Consider the following 14,291-nt stretch of genomic DNA (forward strand, 5'->3'; position numbering starts at 1 on the left):
GATAAAATACCCATAACTTAAAATTTACCATTAGTCACAGTTAGTACATTCACAGTGTTGTGCAACCGTCACCACTGTCTAGCTCCAGAATATTTCCATCACCCCAAAAGGAAACACCCTGACACCCTGACTCCTCTGCTTTCTGTCTCTGTGGACTTGCCTGTTCTGGACATCTCATATGAGTGGAATTACACACAGTATGTAGCTTTCTGTGTCTGACTTCTTTCACTTCGCATAATGTGTTCAAGGTTCATCCGTGTTGTAGCAGATGTCATTACTTCATTCCTTTTTATGGCCGAATAATATTTCACTGGATGGATAGACCACATTTTGTTTGTCCCTTCATCAGCTGATAGATATTTGGGTTATTTCTACCTTTTCTTTTTTTCTGAAGTATAGTTAATTTACAATGTTGTGTTAGTTTCAAGTGTACAGCAAAGTGATTCAGTTATATATATTATTACATATTATGTATATTTATTATATATTATATATATTTATTATGTATCATATATTATTTTCCAGATTCTTTTCCATTATAGGTTATTACAAGATGTTGAGTATAGTTCTCTGTGCTATACAGTAGGTCCTTGTTGTTTACTTATTTTATATATAGTAGTGTGTATATGTTAATCCCAAACTCCTAATTTATCTGTCCCCCCATTCCTCTATCCCCTTTGGGAACCATAAGTTCGTTTTCTATGTCTGTAAGTCTATTTCAGTTTTGTAACTAAGTTCATTTATACGATTTTTTTAGATTCCACATATATAAGTGATATCACGTGATATTTGTCTTTCTCTGTCTGGCTTACATCACTTAGTATGATAACCTCTAGGTCCATCCATGTTGCTGCAAATGGCATTATTTCATTCTTTTTATGGCCAAGTAGTATTCCATCGTATATATGTACCACATCTTCTTTATCCATTCATCAGTCAATGGACATTTGGGTTGCTTCCATGTAAATAGTGCTGCAGTGAACACTGGGGTACATGTATCTTTCTGAATTATGTTTTTCTCTGGATATATGCCCAGGAGCAGGATGATACTATAAAACTCCTAGAGGAAAACATAGGCAGAACACTCTTTAACATAAATCGTAGGAATATCTTTTTGGATCTGTTTCCTAGAGTAATAGAAATAAAAACAAAAATAAACAAATGGGGTCTAACTAAACTTAAAAGTTTTTGCACAGCAAAGGAAACCATAAACAAAATGAAAGAACCTACAGTATGGGAGAAAATATTTGCAAACGATGCTACCAACAAGGAATTAATCTCCGAAGTATACAAACAGCTCATGGAGCTTAATATCAAAAAAAAAAAAAAAAAAGAAACAACCCAATCAAAAAATGGGCAGAAGACCTAAACAGACATTTCTCCAAAGAAGACATACAGGGACTTCCCTGGCGGTGCAGTGGTTAAGAATCCGCCTGCCAATGCAGGGGACACTGGTTCTAGCCCTGGTCCAGGAAGTTCCCACATGCCACGGAGCAGCTAAGCCCATGCACCACACTACTGAGCCTGTGCTCTAGAGCCTGCGAGCCATAACTGCTGAGCCCGTGTGCCACAACTACTGAGCCCGCATGCTGTAACTACTGAAGTCCATGGGCCTAGAGCCCGTGCTCCGCAACAAGAGAAGCCACTGCAATGAGGAGCCCGCGCACCGCAACGAACTAGCCCCTGCTTGCTGCAGCTAGAGAAAGCCCACGTGCAGCAATGAAGATCCAGTGCAGCCAAAAAATAAATAAAATTAAATAATTTTAAAAAGACATACAGATGGCCAAAAGGCCCATGAAAAGATGTGCTAATTATTAGCGAAATGCAAATCAAATCTACAATGAGGTATCACCTCACACCAGTCAGAATGGCCATCTTCAAAAGGTCTACAAATAATAAATGGTAGAGAGGGTGTGGAGAAAAAGGAACCCTCCTACACTGTTGTTGGGAATGTAAATTGGTACAGCCACTATGGAGAACAGTATGGAGCTTCCTTTAAAAACTAAAAATAGAGCTACCATATGACCCTGCAATCCCACTCCTGGGCATATATTAGGAGTTTTATAGTATCCAGTCTTACATTTAGGTCTTTAATCCTTTTTTTTTTGCGGTACGCGGGCCTCTCACTGTTGTGGCCTCTCCCATTGCGGAGCACAGGCTCCGGACGCGCAGGCTCAGCGGCCATGGCTCACAGGTCTAGCCGCTCCATGGCATGTGGGATCTTCCCGGACCAAGGCACGAACCCGTGTCCCCTGCATTGGCAGGCGGACTCTCAACCACTGCGCCACCAGGGAAGCCCCATGGTCTTCAATCCATTTTGAGTATATTTTTGTATATGGTATTAGAGAATGTTCTAATTTCATTATTCTACATGTAGGTGTCCAGTTTTCCCAGCACCACTTATTGAAGAGACTGTATTTTCTCCATTGTGTATTCTAACCTCCTCTGTCATAGACTAAATTGACCATAAGTGTGTGGGCTTATTTCTGGGCTTTCTATCCTGTTCCATTGATCTATATTTCTCTTTTTGTGCCGGTACCATACTGTTTTGATTACTGTAGCTTTGTAGTATAGTCTGAAGTCAGGGAGCATGATTCCTCCAGCTTTGTTCTTCTTTCTCAAGATTGCTTTGGTTATTCAGGGTTTTTTGTGTTTCCATACAAATTTAAAATTTTAAATTCTGTGAACTAGAACAAATGAAAAATGCCATTGGTAATTTGATAGGGATTGCATTGAGTCTGTAGATTGCCTTAGGTAGTACAGTCATTTTAACAATATTGATTCTTCCAATCCAAGAACACAGTATATCTTTCCATTTGTTTGTGTGGCCTTCGGTTTCTTTCATCAGTGTGTTATGTTATAGTTTTCAGAGTACAGGTCTTTTGCCTCCTTCGGTGGGTTTATTCATAGGTATTTTATTCTTTTTGATGTGATTGTAAATGGGTTTGTTTCCTTAATTTCTCTTTCTGATATTTCATTGTTAGTGTATAGAAATGCAACAGATTTCTGTATATTAATTTGTACCCAGCAACTTCACTGAATTCATTGATGAGCTCTAGTAGTTTTCTGGTAGCATCTTTAGGATTTTCCATGTTTAGTATCATGTCATCTGCAAACAGTGACAGTTTTACTTCTTTTCCAATTCTCTTATTGCTGTGGCTAGGACTTCCAAAATTATGTTGAATAAAAGTGGTGAGACTGGGCATCCTTGTCTTGTTCCTGATCTTGGAGGAAATGCTTTCAGCTTTTCACTATTGAGTATGATGTTAGCTGTGAGTTTGTCATATATGGCCTTTTTTGTTTTTTTTTTTAATTTTTATTGGAGTATGGTTGCTTTACAATGTTGCATTAGCTTCCACTGCACAACAAAATCAATCAGCCATACACATCCAGATATCCCCTCCCTTTTGGACTTGCTCCCATTTATATGGCCTTTATTAAGCTGAGGTATGTTCCCTCTATGCCCACTTTCTGAAGAGTTTTTATCATAAATGGGCATTGAATTTTATCCAAAGCTTTTTCTGCATTGTTGTAAATAATGCTGCTATAAACATCCCTGTACAAGTTTTTGTTTGAACACCTGTTTTCACTTCTTTTGGGTATATATCCAGGAGTGGAATTGCTGGGTCGTGTGGTAATTCTGTGTTTGACTTATTGAGAAAGCAAACTCAATCCACGTTGTCTTACTTTGTTGTCTGCTGATGGCAGTGTGGATGGCACCAGCCGGGGGCTGCTTAGCTGCCTAGCTCTTCAGACCAAAAAGCCAGTTCTTCTTCCTGCCCTCAACACCTGGAACCACTCACCCCCCTCTCTTCTGCCCAGATCCCACGGCAGCCCCACGGAGACAGGCAGGGAATCAGGGCAGGGCCACTCAGGGCTGCAGTGCTGGGGCTCCGCTTGCTCCAGGCCAGCCAGAGGGCCAGGATGAGGGTCGAAGGACCCCTCACCCAGATCACGGGCTGTGCATCTATCCCCAGGGCAGCCTGGCTCCCGCAGGAATGGAGAAGTGCCCGAGTCACTGCCTCCAATGGGCTCTGCTATTTTTATGTCCAAGTCTGGTTAAAAATAGCCGTCCTAAGCCAAGGTTTTAGCTGCAGCTGACAAGACATTAAGCATCAGATACCTAATGCCCATGAGAGATAACCACGGGTCTCTTCCTGTGTTCATTTTCTGTTTCTACAAGATGTTTAACAAGAAAGGGGGCTTCCCTGGTGGCGCAGTGGTTGAGAATCCGCCTGCCAATGCTGGGGACACGGGTTCGAGCCCTGGCCCGGGAGGATCCCACATGCCGCAGAGCAACTAAGCCCATGCGCCACAACTACTGAGCCTTTGCTCTAGACCCCGTATGCCACAACTACGGAAGCCCGCATGCCTAAAGCCTGTGCTCCGTAACAAAAGAAGCCACCGCAGTGAGAAGCCCGCACACCGCAACGAAGAGTAGCCCCCGCTCGCCACAACTAGAGGAAGCCAGGGCACAGCAATGAAGACCCAATGCAGCCAAAAATTAATTAATTTTTTAAAAAAAGAAAGCAGGTAGGAAACAGCCATGAGGAAAGCCCCTAACAACATCTCCATCCCTGCCCCCTGGGCGCTCCAACAAAGCCCAGCCCAGTGTTCTGGGCACTCAGAGGCCAAGAGCGCCACTGCCCGCAGGCCCCCTTCCTGCGGAAAGTGAGTCTGAGTGATGGTGCCGCCCAGACCAGCCGGTGCCTGGGCAGTGCCTCCCTGTCCCCTGGGCCAGGCGGGCGGAAGCACAGTTGTGCCGGCCTCCCCTGCCGTCCGACCCTTGGCATCCCGTCCAACGCCGAGAGCAACAGCCACCCAGGGAGCCTGGCCCGCCCGCCCCCAGCGCCAACCTGGGGAAATGAAGGCGTTCAGAGCACAGGGAGCAGGGCCTTCTCCTCTCACCTCCCAGCGCGGAGAGCGCCGATGAGGCACGAGGCGCAGAGCGGGACTGTGCCGGCCGCTGAGTCTCCCAGCTCTTGCATCTGCGGCATCTGAAGTGCGTTCAGTGCCCAGCCAGGCGCCTGAGGATGGGCGCTGCTCCTCCCCAGCAGGTGCGCAGCCACCCCGCGGGCACTGGGCACTCCGGGCCCTCCGACTGCTCAGCAGGTGGGAAGAAGCCCCGCTGGGCCAGCAGGGCCACGTGGCTCCTGGGCAGGGGAACGCGCTCCTGCCCCGCACGCTGCCAGCCACACAGGTAGAAGCACCGCTGACCCTCCCTCCCACTTCCCGGCCTCCAGGAAGCTGACGTCCAACCGGTTCTAACAGCGGGACCCGCGACAGGCAGGGCCGAGCCGGGACTCACAGAAGACATTTCTCTCATCGTCGTGGTAGTCAGGTACCATGTGCGGGGAAGAGTCTCCACTTATCACTGGACGCAGCGCCCCCAGGGCTCCGTGTTGCCACCAGAGAGAACTGATAAACAGTGTCATCAGAGCCCCGTGCTGTGACATCCCCCTGCTGACATCTAAAGCCCAGTGACTGGTCCTCAGCCTCAGGCCAGAGGGCGGTGGCCGTGCCGCACTGCGGCTCCCTGCACTGTACTGCCCCACAAGCGGGTTCTCAGGAGCCCGGCAGCGCCTGAACCTCGGGCCCTGGCTCCCCCAGGGCTTTGGTTCGGGACCGCAGCCCAGCACCATCTCTCCCGGCCTCATCCTCTCTGTGCCCTGGCCTGGAGACACCTGTGAGGCCCAGGGGCTGCCGGGGAGACTCCCCCACCTGGGCCCCCTGCTAACCGCCTGTCTTCTTTTCGGTCCTTCCAGTGAGAAGCGCCACCTTCAAGTCAACGTCACCAACCCTGTGCAATGCAGCCTGCACGGGAGGAAGTGCACCGTCTCCGTGGAGACGCGGCTCAACCAGCCGCAGCCCGACTTCACCAAGAACCGCTCGGGCTTCATCCTCAGCGTGCCGGGCAACTGATGCGCAGGGAGGTGGGGCCTCCCGAAGCCCGCCCGCTAGGCTCCACGCTGGGAGGGGCCCCCGCCTCCCCTGCGGCCCCTCCCCGAGGCCCACCCCCTGCTTTCTGCCTTTGGCCTCCGTCTTCCTCGGTCCCAACTGTCCGCAGACCCCTCAGCAAACCAAAGACCCCGTGTCCTGCCCAGCCCCTAGCCACCACCCCACCCCACCCCCCACCCCCGACTACAGCTCCCCTGCAGTCAGAGAAGGCCGCCCGCTGCCAGGCCAGGTCAGCCTGCCTGACCCCGTGACCAGCAGCTGGCCCTGCAAGGCGAGGGCTTGGGGAGCCCGGATGCAGTTTCTAGCCAAAGCCATGCCCCCGGGTCGGGGGAGGTTTGGGGGAGATGAGCTGGGGAGGTAGCCCTGCTCTCTCCCTGGGCCCAGCTGCCCTCTCCCCAGGGTGATGGCAGCCCCATGCCCCGGCTCAGGGAGCTTCTCAGAGCTCCTCGTGGACCCCCTCCCCGCCAGCAGCCAGCCAAGACCACCAGGTGAGCAGGTTCACCTGTAGGGCCAGCCCCTCAGCCCAGGAGCCAAGGGCCAGCAGTCTGTCCTGCCCAGAGCCTGCCCCCAGCCCCGTGGCCACCTCCCCAGAGAGCGCAGCGCAGGGGATGCTCCAGGGATCATCTTACTTAACCGCACAGCCTGGGCCGTGGTTGTCTTGCACTTACTTTTGCAGTTTGCTAATCATATCATGTCTGCTGTGCCCACACTCGTGTCAGGAATGCTAATTAATAAAATAGAATGGGGGGTGGGGAGCAGGGGAGCAATCCGGGGTTTGGAAGTTGCCCCTCCAAACACCTCTGCCTCACACTCACGTGGAGAACCAGGACTGGGTGGGAGGGCCTGAGCCCCAGGAACTTGGGGAAGTGGAGCGACAGAAACAGTGCGGGGGTCCTGGCACTGCAGGCCAGGCCAGGAGAGCCGCCGCCTTGCCAGTCCCTGCCCAGCAGAGAGCGCGTGTGCTCCAGATGCTTCCGGGACCACCCTCCTCTGAGCCTCAGCTGAGGAGGACGCCACACACCCCCTGGGCAGCCCGGGCCTCCCGGCCTGGAGCCTTAGAAAAAGGAAAGACTCAGGCACCCCGTGTGGTCAGGGGGCCGAGGGTGAGCCCATGCCCCAGGAGGAGCCGAGCAGGATGTCAGAGAGGGACGTGCTGACGTTTTCTCCGCTTTCTGCCACAGAGGCTCCCCCTGCCACCCCGACCCCACAAAGCATACCAGGTGCCACCTCCTGTGCCTGCCGCGGCCCCCTGGCCGGCTCCCAGGTGGTCCCAGCAGCTTGGTCTCGCGGCTGCCCCACCCCTGCTTCCCAGGGCTCGAGCACATTCTCACCCCGTGCAGTGCACAGCAAAGAGTCCCGCCGGCAACCTGGCCTTGGAAACCCATTCATCCTCCAAGCCTGGTCAGCTGCCCGCACGGGACCCCGTTCAGCAGCGCCCATAGCTTTGCCAATCGCCTTGACACTATGGATCCATCTTAACTGGAACATCACCTCTCCTTTCCACTCGTTTCCCCAAACTTGCTGCTTTACTAGATACATGGAAATGTATGTTTTAGACACACCAAAAAGAACATGCCAAACGAGTGCCGTTCAGAGGCTGGAGAGGACGGGGGCTGGAGTCCTGCCCTCCCACCTTTTGGTGTCGCCTCTGGTCCCTGAGCCCTCAGTCAGAGCACCACCGCCGTCCACAAGCACTTTTTCATGATGTCCTACAGAAAGTCACAGTGTCTGGCAACCGAAGAAAGAATTTCGGGTGTGATCACAGCGCTGAGGGGAAGGCAGGAGGACACAGTGATTGTATGCGATGAAGTGTTTCTCTTGATTTAATTAAATGCAGTTTTATGGTTTGGTGCGTATATTCCTATTTTCCATTAAATTAACTTTATTTCTAAAGCATATTTTGATTTATCATCAAGAGCAATAAAGCATTAAATCTTACGTTTAAAGGTGTTCTGCTTTTTGAATTGAAAACTGTATCTACAGTTGTGAAATTTTGGCTCCTATGAACTGTTAACCCAGAGGATGGAAGGGAGCATTAAACACAAATCAAGTAAAAATGGAGGATAGTTTACGTGGGGCTGTTGATGAAAAGTATTCAATGGTGAGTGCGAAGCTGGGGGGAGGCGGAGCCGGGAGGCGGACAGGCAGTGGAATCAAATCCAAACACTTTCTCCCACCATTTTGAGGCCTGTGCACTAGACTTGAAGCTCATTGCTTTCACGTTTACTGAGATCGAAGCATGCATAAAGGCAAGGCTGGGATCTCCAGGGCTGCAGTTGGAGGAGAGGTCTGGGTGAGCTGTGGCTCGTCAGCCTCTCCCCGAGCCCTCAGGTTGGGGTCGGGGAGCTGCAGACAAGCAAGGCCCTGCGGGGAGATGGGGCATCCCCAGCACCCAAGGGCCCCGCAGCCAGAGGATGCTACCGGGTCCCCGGTTACTGGCGGGACGGAGCCCGCAGTGATGGCTTCTGACTCAGACAAAGGAGGTGCCCCGATCACAAGGCTGACAGCTTCCAAGGTGCCACCTGAGCTGCGCCCCGCCCCCAGGCCCAGGGCAGCTCCAGCCAGCGGGGGACAGGGCCAAGGGGGTTGGGGGGGGGGGACCAAGTCCAAAACGCCAGGTCGCAGCAGCTCAGGGTGGTGGCGTGAGTGGGCACAGACCGCTGGCAGTACAACCAGTAGGGGGCCCCACCCTTGCCACAATTAGGGGCTAGGGTGGCTGCTTATCTGGGAGCCCCGGGGTTGGAGTTCTCTCTTTCAGAAACCTGCACAGAACTAGGCTGGTGGGGTTGAGCCACATGGACCCCTGCTGGCCTGGGAGCCTCTGGGCCGTGGACCACGAGCAGAGCCAGGCCCCGGACACCTGGAGCCACAGCCTTAGTGCCAAGCCGGCTGCCCTGCAGGACCCGCTGAGCCAGCCCTCGCCAGGCCATGCCTGGGCCCGACCCTCTGGCTGGAGGTCCCGGTCACCCAGCTCCGCCAAGGCAAGGGAGCCTTTGGAAAGCAACTCCTGAGAAACCAAAGTTGACTTAACCTGTGCTGCTTTCTTAATCACCTTAACATGAACGCGCTTGTTAAGGCCTCTCCCCTAACCCTCCCTCCGCTTTTTACTCCCCTCCCCCACAATGCAATCCAATTATGTTTTAAGCGCAGGAATCATTTATAAGAGGGGCTCCCAGCCTGCTCGTGAAGGATGTGCCCACAGAAAAGGTCTATGTAATGGATGGTCAGTGCATTTTATTTACTCAGCACAGTACAAAAATAAATAAAAATAAGGGAAGGGGAATTAAATTACAGCCAAACTGAGCTTCATGACCTTGTCAGATTATAAACCACACATACTTACAAACACGCTACGCATACATACAAAATGAGACAAATATAAATTAATATTAACAACACCCACAGTTTGGTCAAAGAATAGCTACAGAAGAAATTGCACTAAAAAACCAACATACATCGCACGTGTGTAATTAGCAGTTTCAAATATACAGCTATGAATAATTCCGAGTGAAAAAAATGGTACATTCTCTTTTCATTGCAAGTTTAACAACGGCTGGAACAAAACTAAGTTCTAATAACTGCATGGAAAGAATATATCAACCCTTCAGGTTTACAAGAAAGAGAAAAACCAAATCCTGAACTATTATTCCTGTGACTTGTTCTGTGCACGGGTGTAATTTTCACAGCCATCTGTTCTAAGATTATTTTTCTTAAGACACAAAATGCTCCTGGTTTGCATGCACAATATCACTGTAAAAGCAACAATGAAAGAATAAAGGGTTTTTTTTTTTGTAGGTTAGTTTTCTCCTTTTTTTTTTAATTGTTCTAAAAGTAGTCTTCATAGCAGCATGTCAAATGGGTTCATTGCTTGCACACTCAAGTATATCAGTTCCTCTACACAATACTGATGACCAGTGCAAGGGAGGGAGGAGACCCCACCAGGCTTCACATTGATGGAACTAGAGAGTTCTTTCCTTAGTCCCCAACCACTCCTGAAATTTGCACCGCCTCCAAAACTTAAAAAAATAAATATGGAGAGAGAAGGAAACGCACAGAACTGGAATCCTGCGGATGCGCCTTCCCGCAGTTTCAGGCCCAGCGCAGCCCGCGAAGGAGGGACTACAGACCCACGCCCCTGCTCTTGAGAGTCGGCACCCGGACCCCCCTCTCGTGTGCCGCCAGGGCCCGCTGCCCCCACGGGCCTCCTACCTCAGGTCACACATGGCAGCAGGATCTGCACAGACGGGCTGGGTGACAACTCCAGCAGAGAAGAGGCGCCGCGGCGAGGTCCGCGCCAGCAGCCGCGGGTTCCTTCCAGCCCCGCGGCAGGTTATCTGGCTGGCGGTCCTGAGAAAGGCTCAGCGTGGGCCTCGGGGCGCAGCTGCGGCCAATGCTCTCCGGCTCGGGCAGGCCCTCTTCCTCGGGAGCACCACGGGCCCGCAGTCTCAGCTCCGGGCCTATTAAATCGGGACCTCAATTTCACAGCTTTTTCTTTTTTCTGTGAATTTCAGTAGTGCTTCTGCTGAAATCGGCAGCCACCTGGAAGCTAATCCTATGTAAAACCGCCCCCTGCCTCCCCCCAGCCTCCCCTTCCAGCACCCCCTGGGGGACTGGGACTGGAAGAGAGAATTCTCTGTAGCATCTTCACATCAGTCTTTGTTCCCCAAAGCCGAAGGGACAGAGAAAGACTTGCTCCCTTCTCTTGGTCCTCTCCCAAGCCCCAAGCCACCGATCTGGGAGAATTAGAAAGAAAATTGATTAAGTACACATCATGTGTTTTTACAGCCACCAACCAGGCTAAGGTGGAAACCAAAACCAGCAGCTGCAAATGATCAGTTGTAGAATCAGCAGGCAATCAGGAGTTCTGCTCCCGGCTTGTAATTGTCTCCAAGGTCCAGCTGTCTCACTGGCCCTTTCGGGACAAGGCTTCACCTTCAGAAGAAACTGAACTGTCTGGGAACAGCTTTAAATCAACAGGGGTGAGGGCGGGGGTACATCATGACCCCATCACCCTGATCCCTGACATCACCCCCCACCGCCCCGCAGCTCTGCAGGACAAATGTCACGTGCACCAGCAAGAGGCCTTAGCCCTTAGGTGGGCACCGGCTCAGTCCCAGGCATGGCAACCCCACCTGCCCAGAAGGCAGGCTGTTGACAATGGGCACCTGAAGCTGTCCTGGCCTTCACCACAGGGTGACTAAGCTGCATGATTCAAATGAAAAATTCACCCAGGAAAGGAGTTGTCCCCAGCTTCACCCCACCCCTTTAGAGCTGGGACCCAAAATGAAAGAACTTAATGAGTCAAACCAGCTTGTTAACCAACACTGCCAACACCGCTGGGAGCAGGGGAAGGGGGGCGAGTTCCATGTCTCCACAAAAGGAAAGCCCTTGTCCCTAAAAAAGAAAAAAGAGCAAACCGGGTCGTGCATGGTCAAACGACAGGACACAATCTTTGCACCAGGCCGGCTTCCCCTCAATTGAAGAGGCTGTCCCAGGGCCATGGGCATCTTGCCTCACAACCCCACATGAGGCTCAGTCAGGGTGGCTGGCTCCAGGAGCCTCTGGGAGAATGGAGGACCCAAAACAGGACCCGGAAAAGGGCCTCCAACCAGAAACTCTGGGCTGCCTGGCTGTGGGGAGCAGAGGGTAGCCTCCCCTGCCTTGGTCCAGCAAGAGCACAGGCGGCAGAGGCAGGTCAGTCCTTTGAATTCCCCAAAGTGAAAGGTCAGGAGCCAGGGTGTCTCTGAATACATCTTCTGAATTTTGCACAAGGTTCGGGAGTTCAAAAGCATCCAGAGTTCTTGGCAGAGCTGAAGAAAACCCCAAGGAGAGAAGGTGGGAAGGGAGGGGCCCTTCGAGGCTTCGCTAGACACATACTGTACACAAAATCTGATTTAATAATAAATTTTTAAAAATGAATTGAATCCTTGAGCCGTGATGCAGGCTAGCAGGCTCACCGGTCCAGCCCTAGGAGGAGCCGCTTCTTGTCCTCCTGGCCACTCTCGTTCTTCAGGTCGGAGAACACCTGTGTGAAGTAGTGGGGGTCGGCGTTAATCTGCAGCATCTTGGAGCTCATGAGGTTGATGACGGAGAGGCAGCGGTCCCAAAAGGCCTCCTTGCAGCTCTCCACCAGGAAGGGCTTGAGCGGGTAGGAGATCTCATTGCCCATGTAGGAGTAGGAGAGGTACAGGCAGGTCAGCAGGACGGCCTGGAGCTCGTGGTCAGAGCCCACCTCAGAGGAGATGACATCCCGGCAGAGCATGTAAAGGAAGACCACGTTGGCGGGCGTGATGAAGCCCTGGTCCTGCCAGCCCTGCAGGAGCAGCGAGCGGTCCACGCTGCGCAGCCAGAGCACAGGGTCCGTGGGGGACAGGTGCTTCAGGCGGTAGCACCGGCGACAGAGAAACTCACCCAGGCAGCGCAGCAGCTCGCTGGTGGACGCCTGGACAATGACCCGTTTGGGCGTCCCTGCGGAGGTGACGGCAGGATGCGGGGCCTTCTTGACGGAGGAGGAGACCCCGGTCTGGGAGCCCGAGAGCTGGCTGGCAGGGGGTGCGGGCGGCTGCGCCGGTGGGGGCTGGGCGAACGTGGACAGGTTGGCGCACGACAGCGACTTCTTCAGGTTCTCATTGTTGAGGTGCGTGATGTTGTTCTGGTAGCTGCTGTTGGGCTGCACCTTCTTGGAGTTCTTCTTCTTGGCCGACACGGCCACGATCCTCTTCCAAGGCAGCACGGAGATGATAGAGTGCCGCTTCAGGTTCTTGTCCTTGGCGTTCTTGCTGTTCTGCACGGCCGTGTAGTGGCCCACCGTGGCCGCGCCATCCTCAAACAGCGTGGCCTTCCGGTAGCTGGGGGACAGGGACAGCACCGTGCCCATGGTGCCGCTGCGCGCCGGGCGGGTACCTGCGCCCCTGCGCGCCCAGCCTGCCGGCCGGAGGGACGAAACAGCTCACCAAGCCCGAGGCGGCCAGGGGGAGGCCGGGGCGCTCCCGGGGTCGCTTGCCGCCCCTTCGGATCTGTGTGGAAAACAAGATGGTTCTCAGCACCAGGCGCGGCTCGCGTCGCGCTCCTCCGCCCCGGCCTCGGCGGCCCCGCGGACCTGGCCCCGGACCCGCGCCCAGGCCTTCCCCGGCCGGCACGGCCCCGCCCGCGCCCCCGCGCCGCAACCCGGCCGCTCCACTGCGGCACCGGCACCCGCGCCCGCCAGGGTCCGGATGGCAGCGCGGGGGACCGGGAGTCGGCGGAGGTGGCCGGGGACCCCGCCTCGAAACCGCACGCGGCCGCGACCCCGGCCCGGCTCCCCGGGGACAGCGGACGGCCCGAGGCGCAGGCTTACCGAGCAGGTGGCTCCTGCGCTCTGCACCCTCCGCAATGCGCGCCGCGGCTCGACGCCGCGGTCCCGGCGCTCGGCGGGGCTCGGCGGGGCTCGCGCTCGGCGGCGGCGGCGGTGGCGGCGGCGGCGGCGGCTCCGGAGCTTCTGTCCAAGGTTCTGCTGGCGCCGCGGCCCCGCCCCCCGCTCGGCCGCCTTCGCCGCCGCCGCGCCCGCGCCCGCCCCGGCGCGCACCTCAGCGGCCTCCCTCTCGGGCGCGCGCGCGGCCCACGCGCAGGCCCGGCCAGGCCTAGTCTCGCCCGGGAGCCGGAGCCGCCGCTGTGCTCAGCACCAGCTGCGCGCGGTGCTGGCAGCGACACGGCCGCGAGCCCCAGGCGCCGCTCTACTCGCCGCGCCCCATCCAGGACCCGGGCTCGGGCGGCGGGTACTCGCGGCACCGCCCCGCCCCTCCCCGCCCCGCCCCGCGGGGCCGCCCCCCTCCCACACTGCTCGCCGCCCTCTCGGCACCGCCCCACCAGCAACAGCCCGGCCGTGCGAGAGTCCCGGGCGCACCGCGCAGCCGAGCTCGGGCGGGTGGAAAAGCTCCGGGCGGGGCGGGGCCGAGGGCCGACCCCGCCCGCCGCCCCGCCCAGACACGTGCTGCCTTTGTTCCCGCCGCGGCGCCGGCAACTGCGGCCGCGGGGGCGCTCTCGGCCGCGTCCCCGTCCTGGCCGCCAGAGAAGCCATCCACGGAGGCTAGGACCCCGAGCAGCCTCCTTCCATTTAACCTCCTCGTCCCCGGGGACGTAAGCTAGGGAGCTCAGGGAGCAAGGTGGGGAGAGGCTAAGCCTTTGCTGAGGCCGCCTGAGTGCCCCAAGCATCCCAAGGGGACTGTCGCATCAGTTTTGAGTGCCTTTCCCTCTGGGATCTCTGTTGCCCCATCCCAGGTAAATGCCCACGGCCCAGGTACAGAGCGACTAGCCTTCCCACACCACACCTGGGACAGAGCCCTGACGCTTCTGGC

The 14,291-nt window shown here is 54.9% G+C and overlaps 2 protein-coding genes across 3 annotated transcripts in view; one reads left to right on the top strand and one right to left on the bottom strand.

The window, feature by feature from the left end:
- MYO1D (myosin ID) overlaps positions 1-7,896 on the top strand; it is a 355,995-nt gene extending 348,099 nt beyond the window's left edge. The window contains exon 22 of the mRNA XM_027130291.1: positions 5,766-7,896. Within this exon, the coding sequence (XP_026986092.1) occupies positions 5,766-5,922 (157 nt within the window). The 3' untranslated portion in view covers positions 5,923-7,896. The remainder of the gene's footprint in view (positions 1-5,765) is intronic.
- Positions 7,897-9,174: 1,278 nt separating this feature from the next.
- Positions 9,175-13,707, bottom strand: CDK5R1 (cyclin dependent kinase 5 regulatory subunit 1). 2 transcript variants are annotated; one of them, XR_003437941.1, is made up of 3 exons: positions 13,295-13,707; positions 10,168-12,974; positions 9,175-9,708 (listed from the first exon to the last, which is right to left on the bottom strand). XR_003437941.1 is itself a non-coding variant. In XM_027130307.1 (2 exons), exon 2 carries the CDS (start codon positions 12,833-12,835, stop codon positions 11,912-11,914), a length of 924 nt encoding a protein of 307 aa, XP_026986108.1. In that variant the 5' UTR covers positions 12,836-12,974; positions 13,295-13,707; the 3' UTR covers positions 9,175-11,911. The 2 variants fall into 2 exon arrangements, 1 of the variants encoding a protein (XP_026986108.1); XM_027130307.1 differs by having other exon boundaries at positions 9,175-12,974.
- Between the last annotated feature and the right edge of the window lie 584 nt (positions 13,708-14,291).

The sequence above is a fragment of the Aethalodelphis obliquidens genome, unplaced genomic scaffold (assembly GCF_003676395.1).
Source record: "Aethalodelphis obliquidens isolate GAN/ISIS:26980383/991018 unplaced genomic scaffold, ASM367639v1 scaffold38, whole genome shotgun sequence".
In the NCBI taxonomy this organism is placed as follows: Eukaryota; Metazoa; Chordata; class Mammalia; order Artiodactyla; family Delphinidae; genus Aethalodelphis; species Aethalodelphis obliquidens.

Excerpts from the sequence above, each read along its gene's own strand:
- CDK5R1 (XM_027130307.1), bottom strand. The coding sequence starts at position 12,835 with ATGGGCACGGTGCTGTCCCTGTCCCCCAGCTACCGGAAGGCCACGCTG.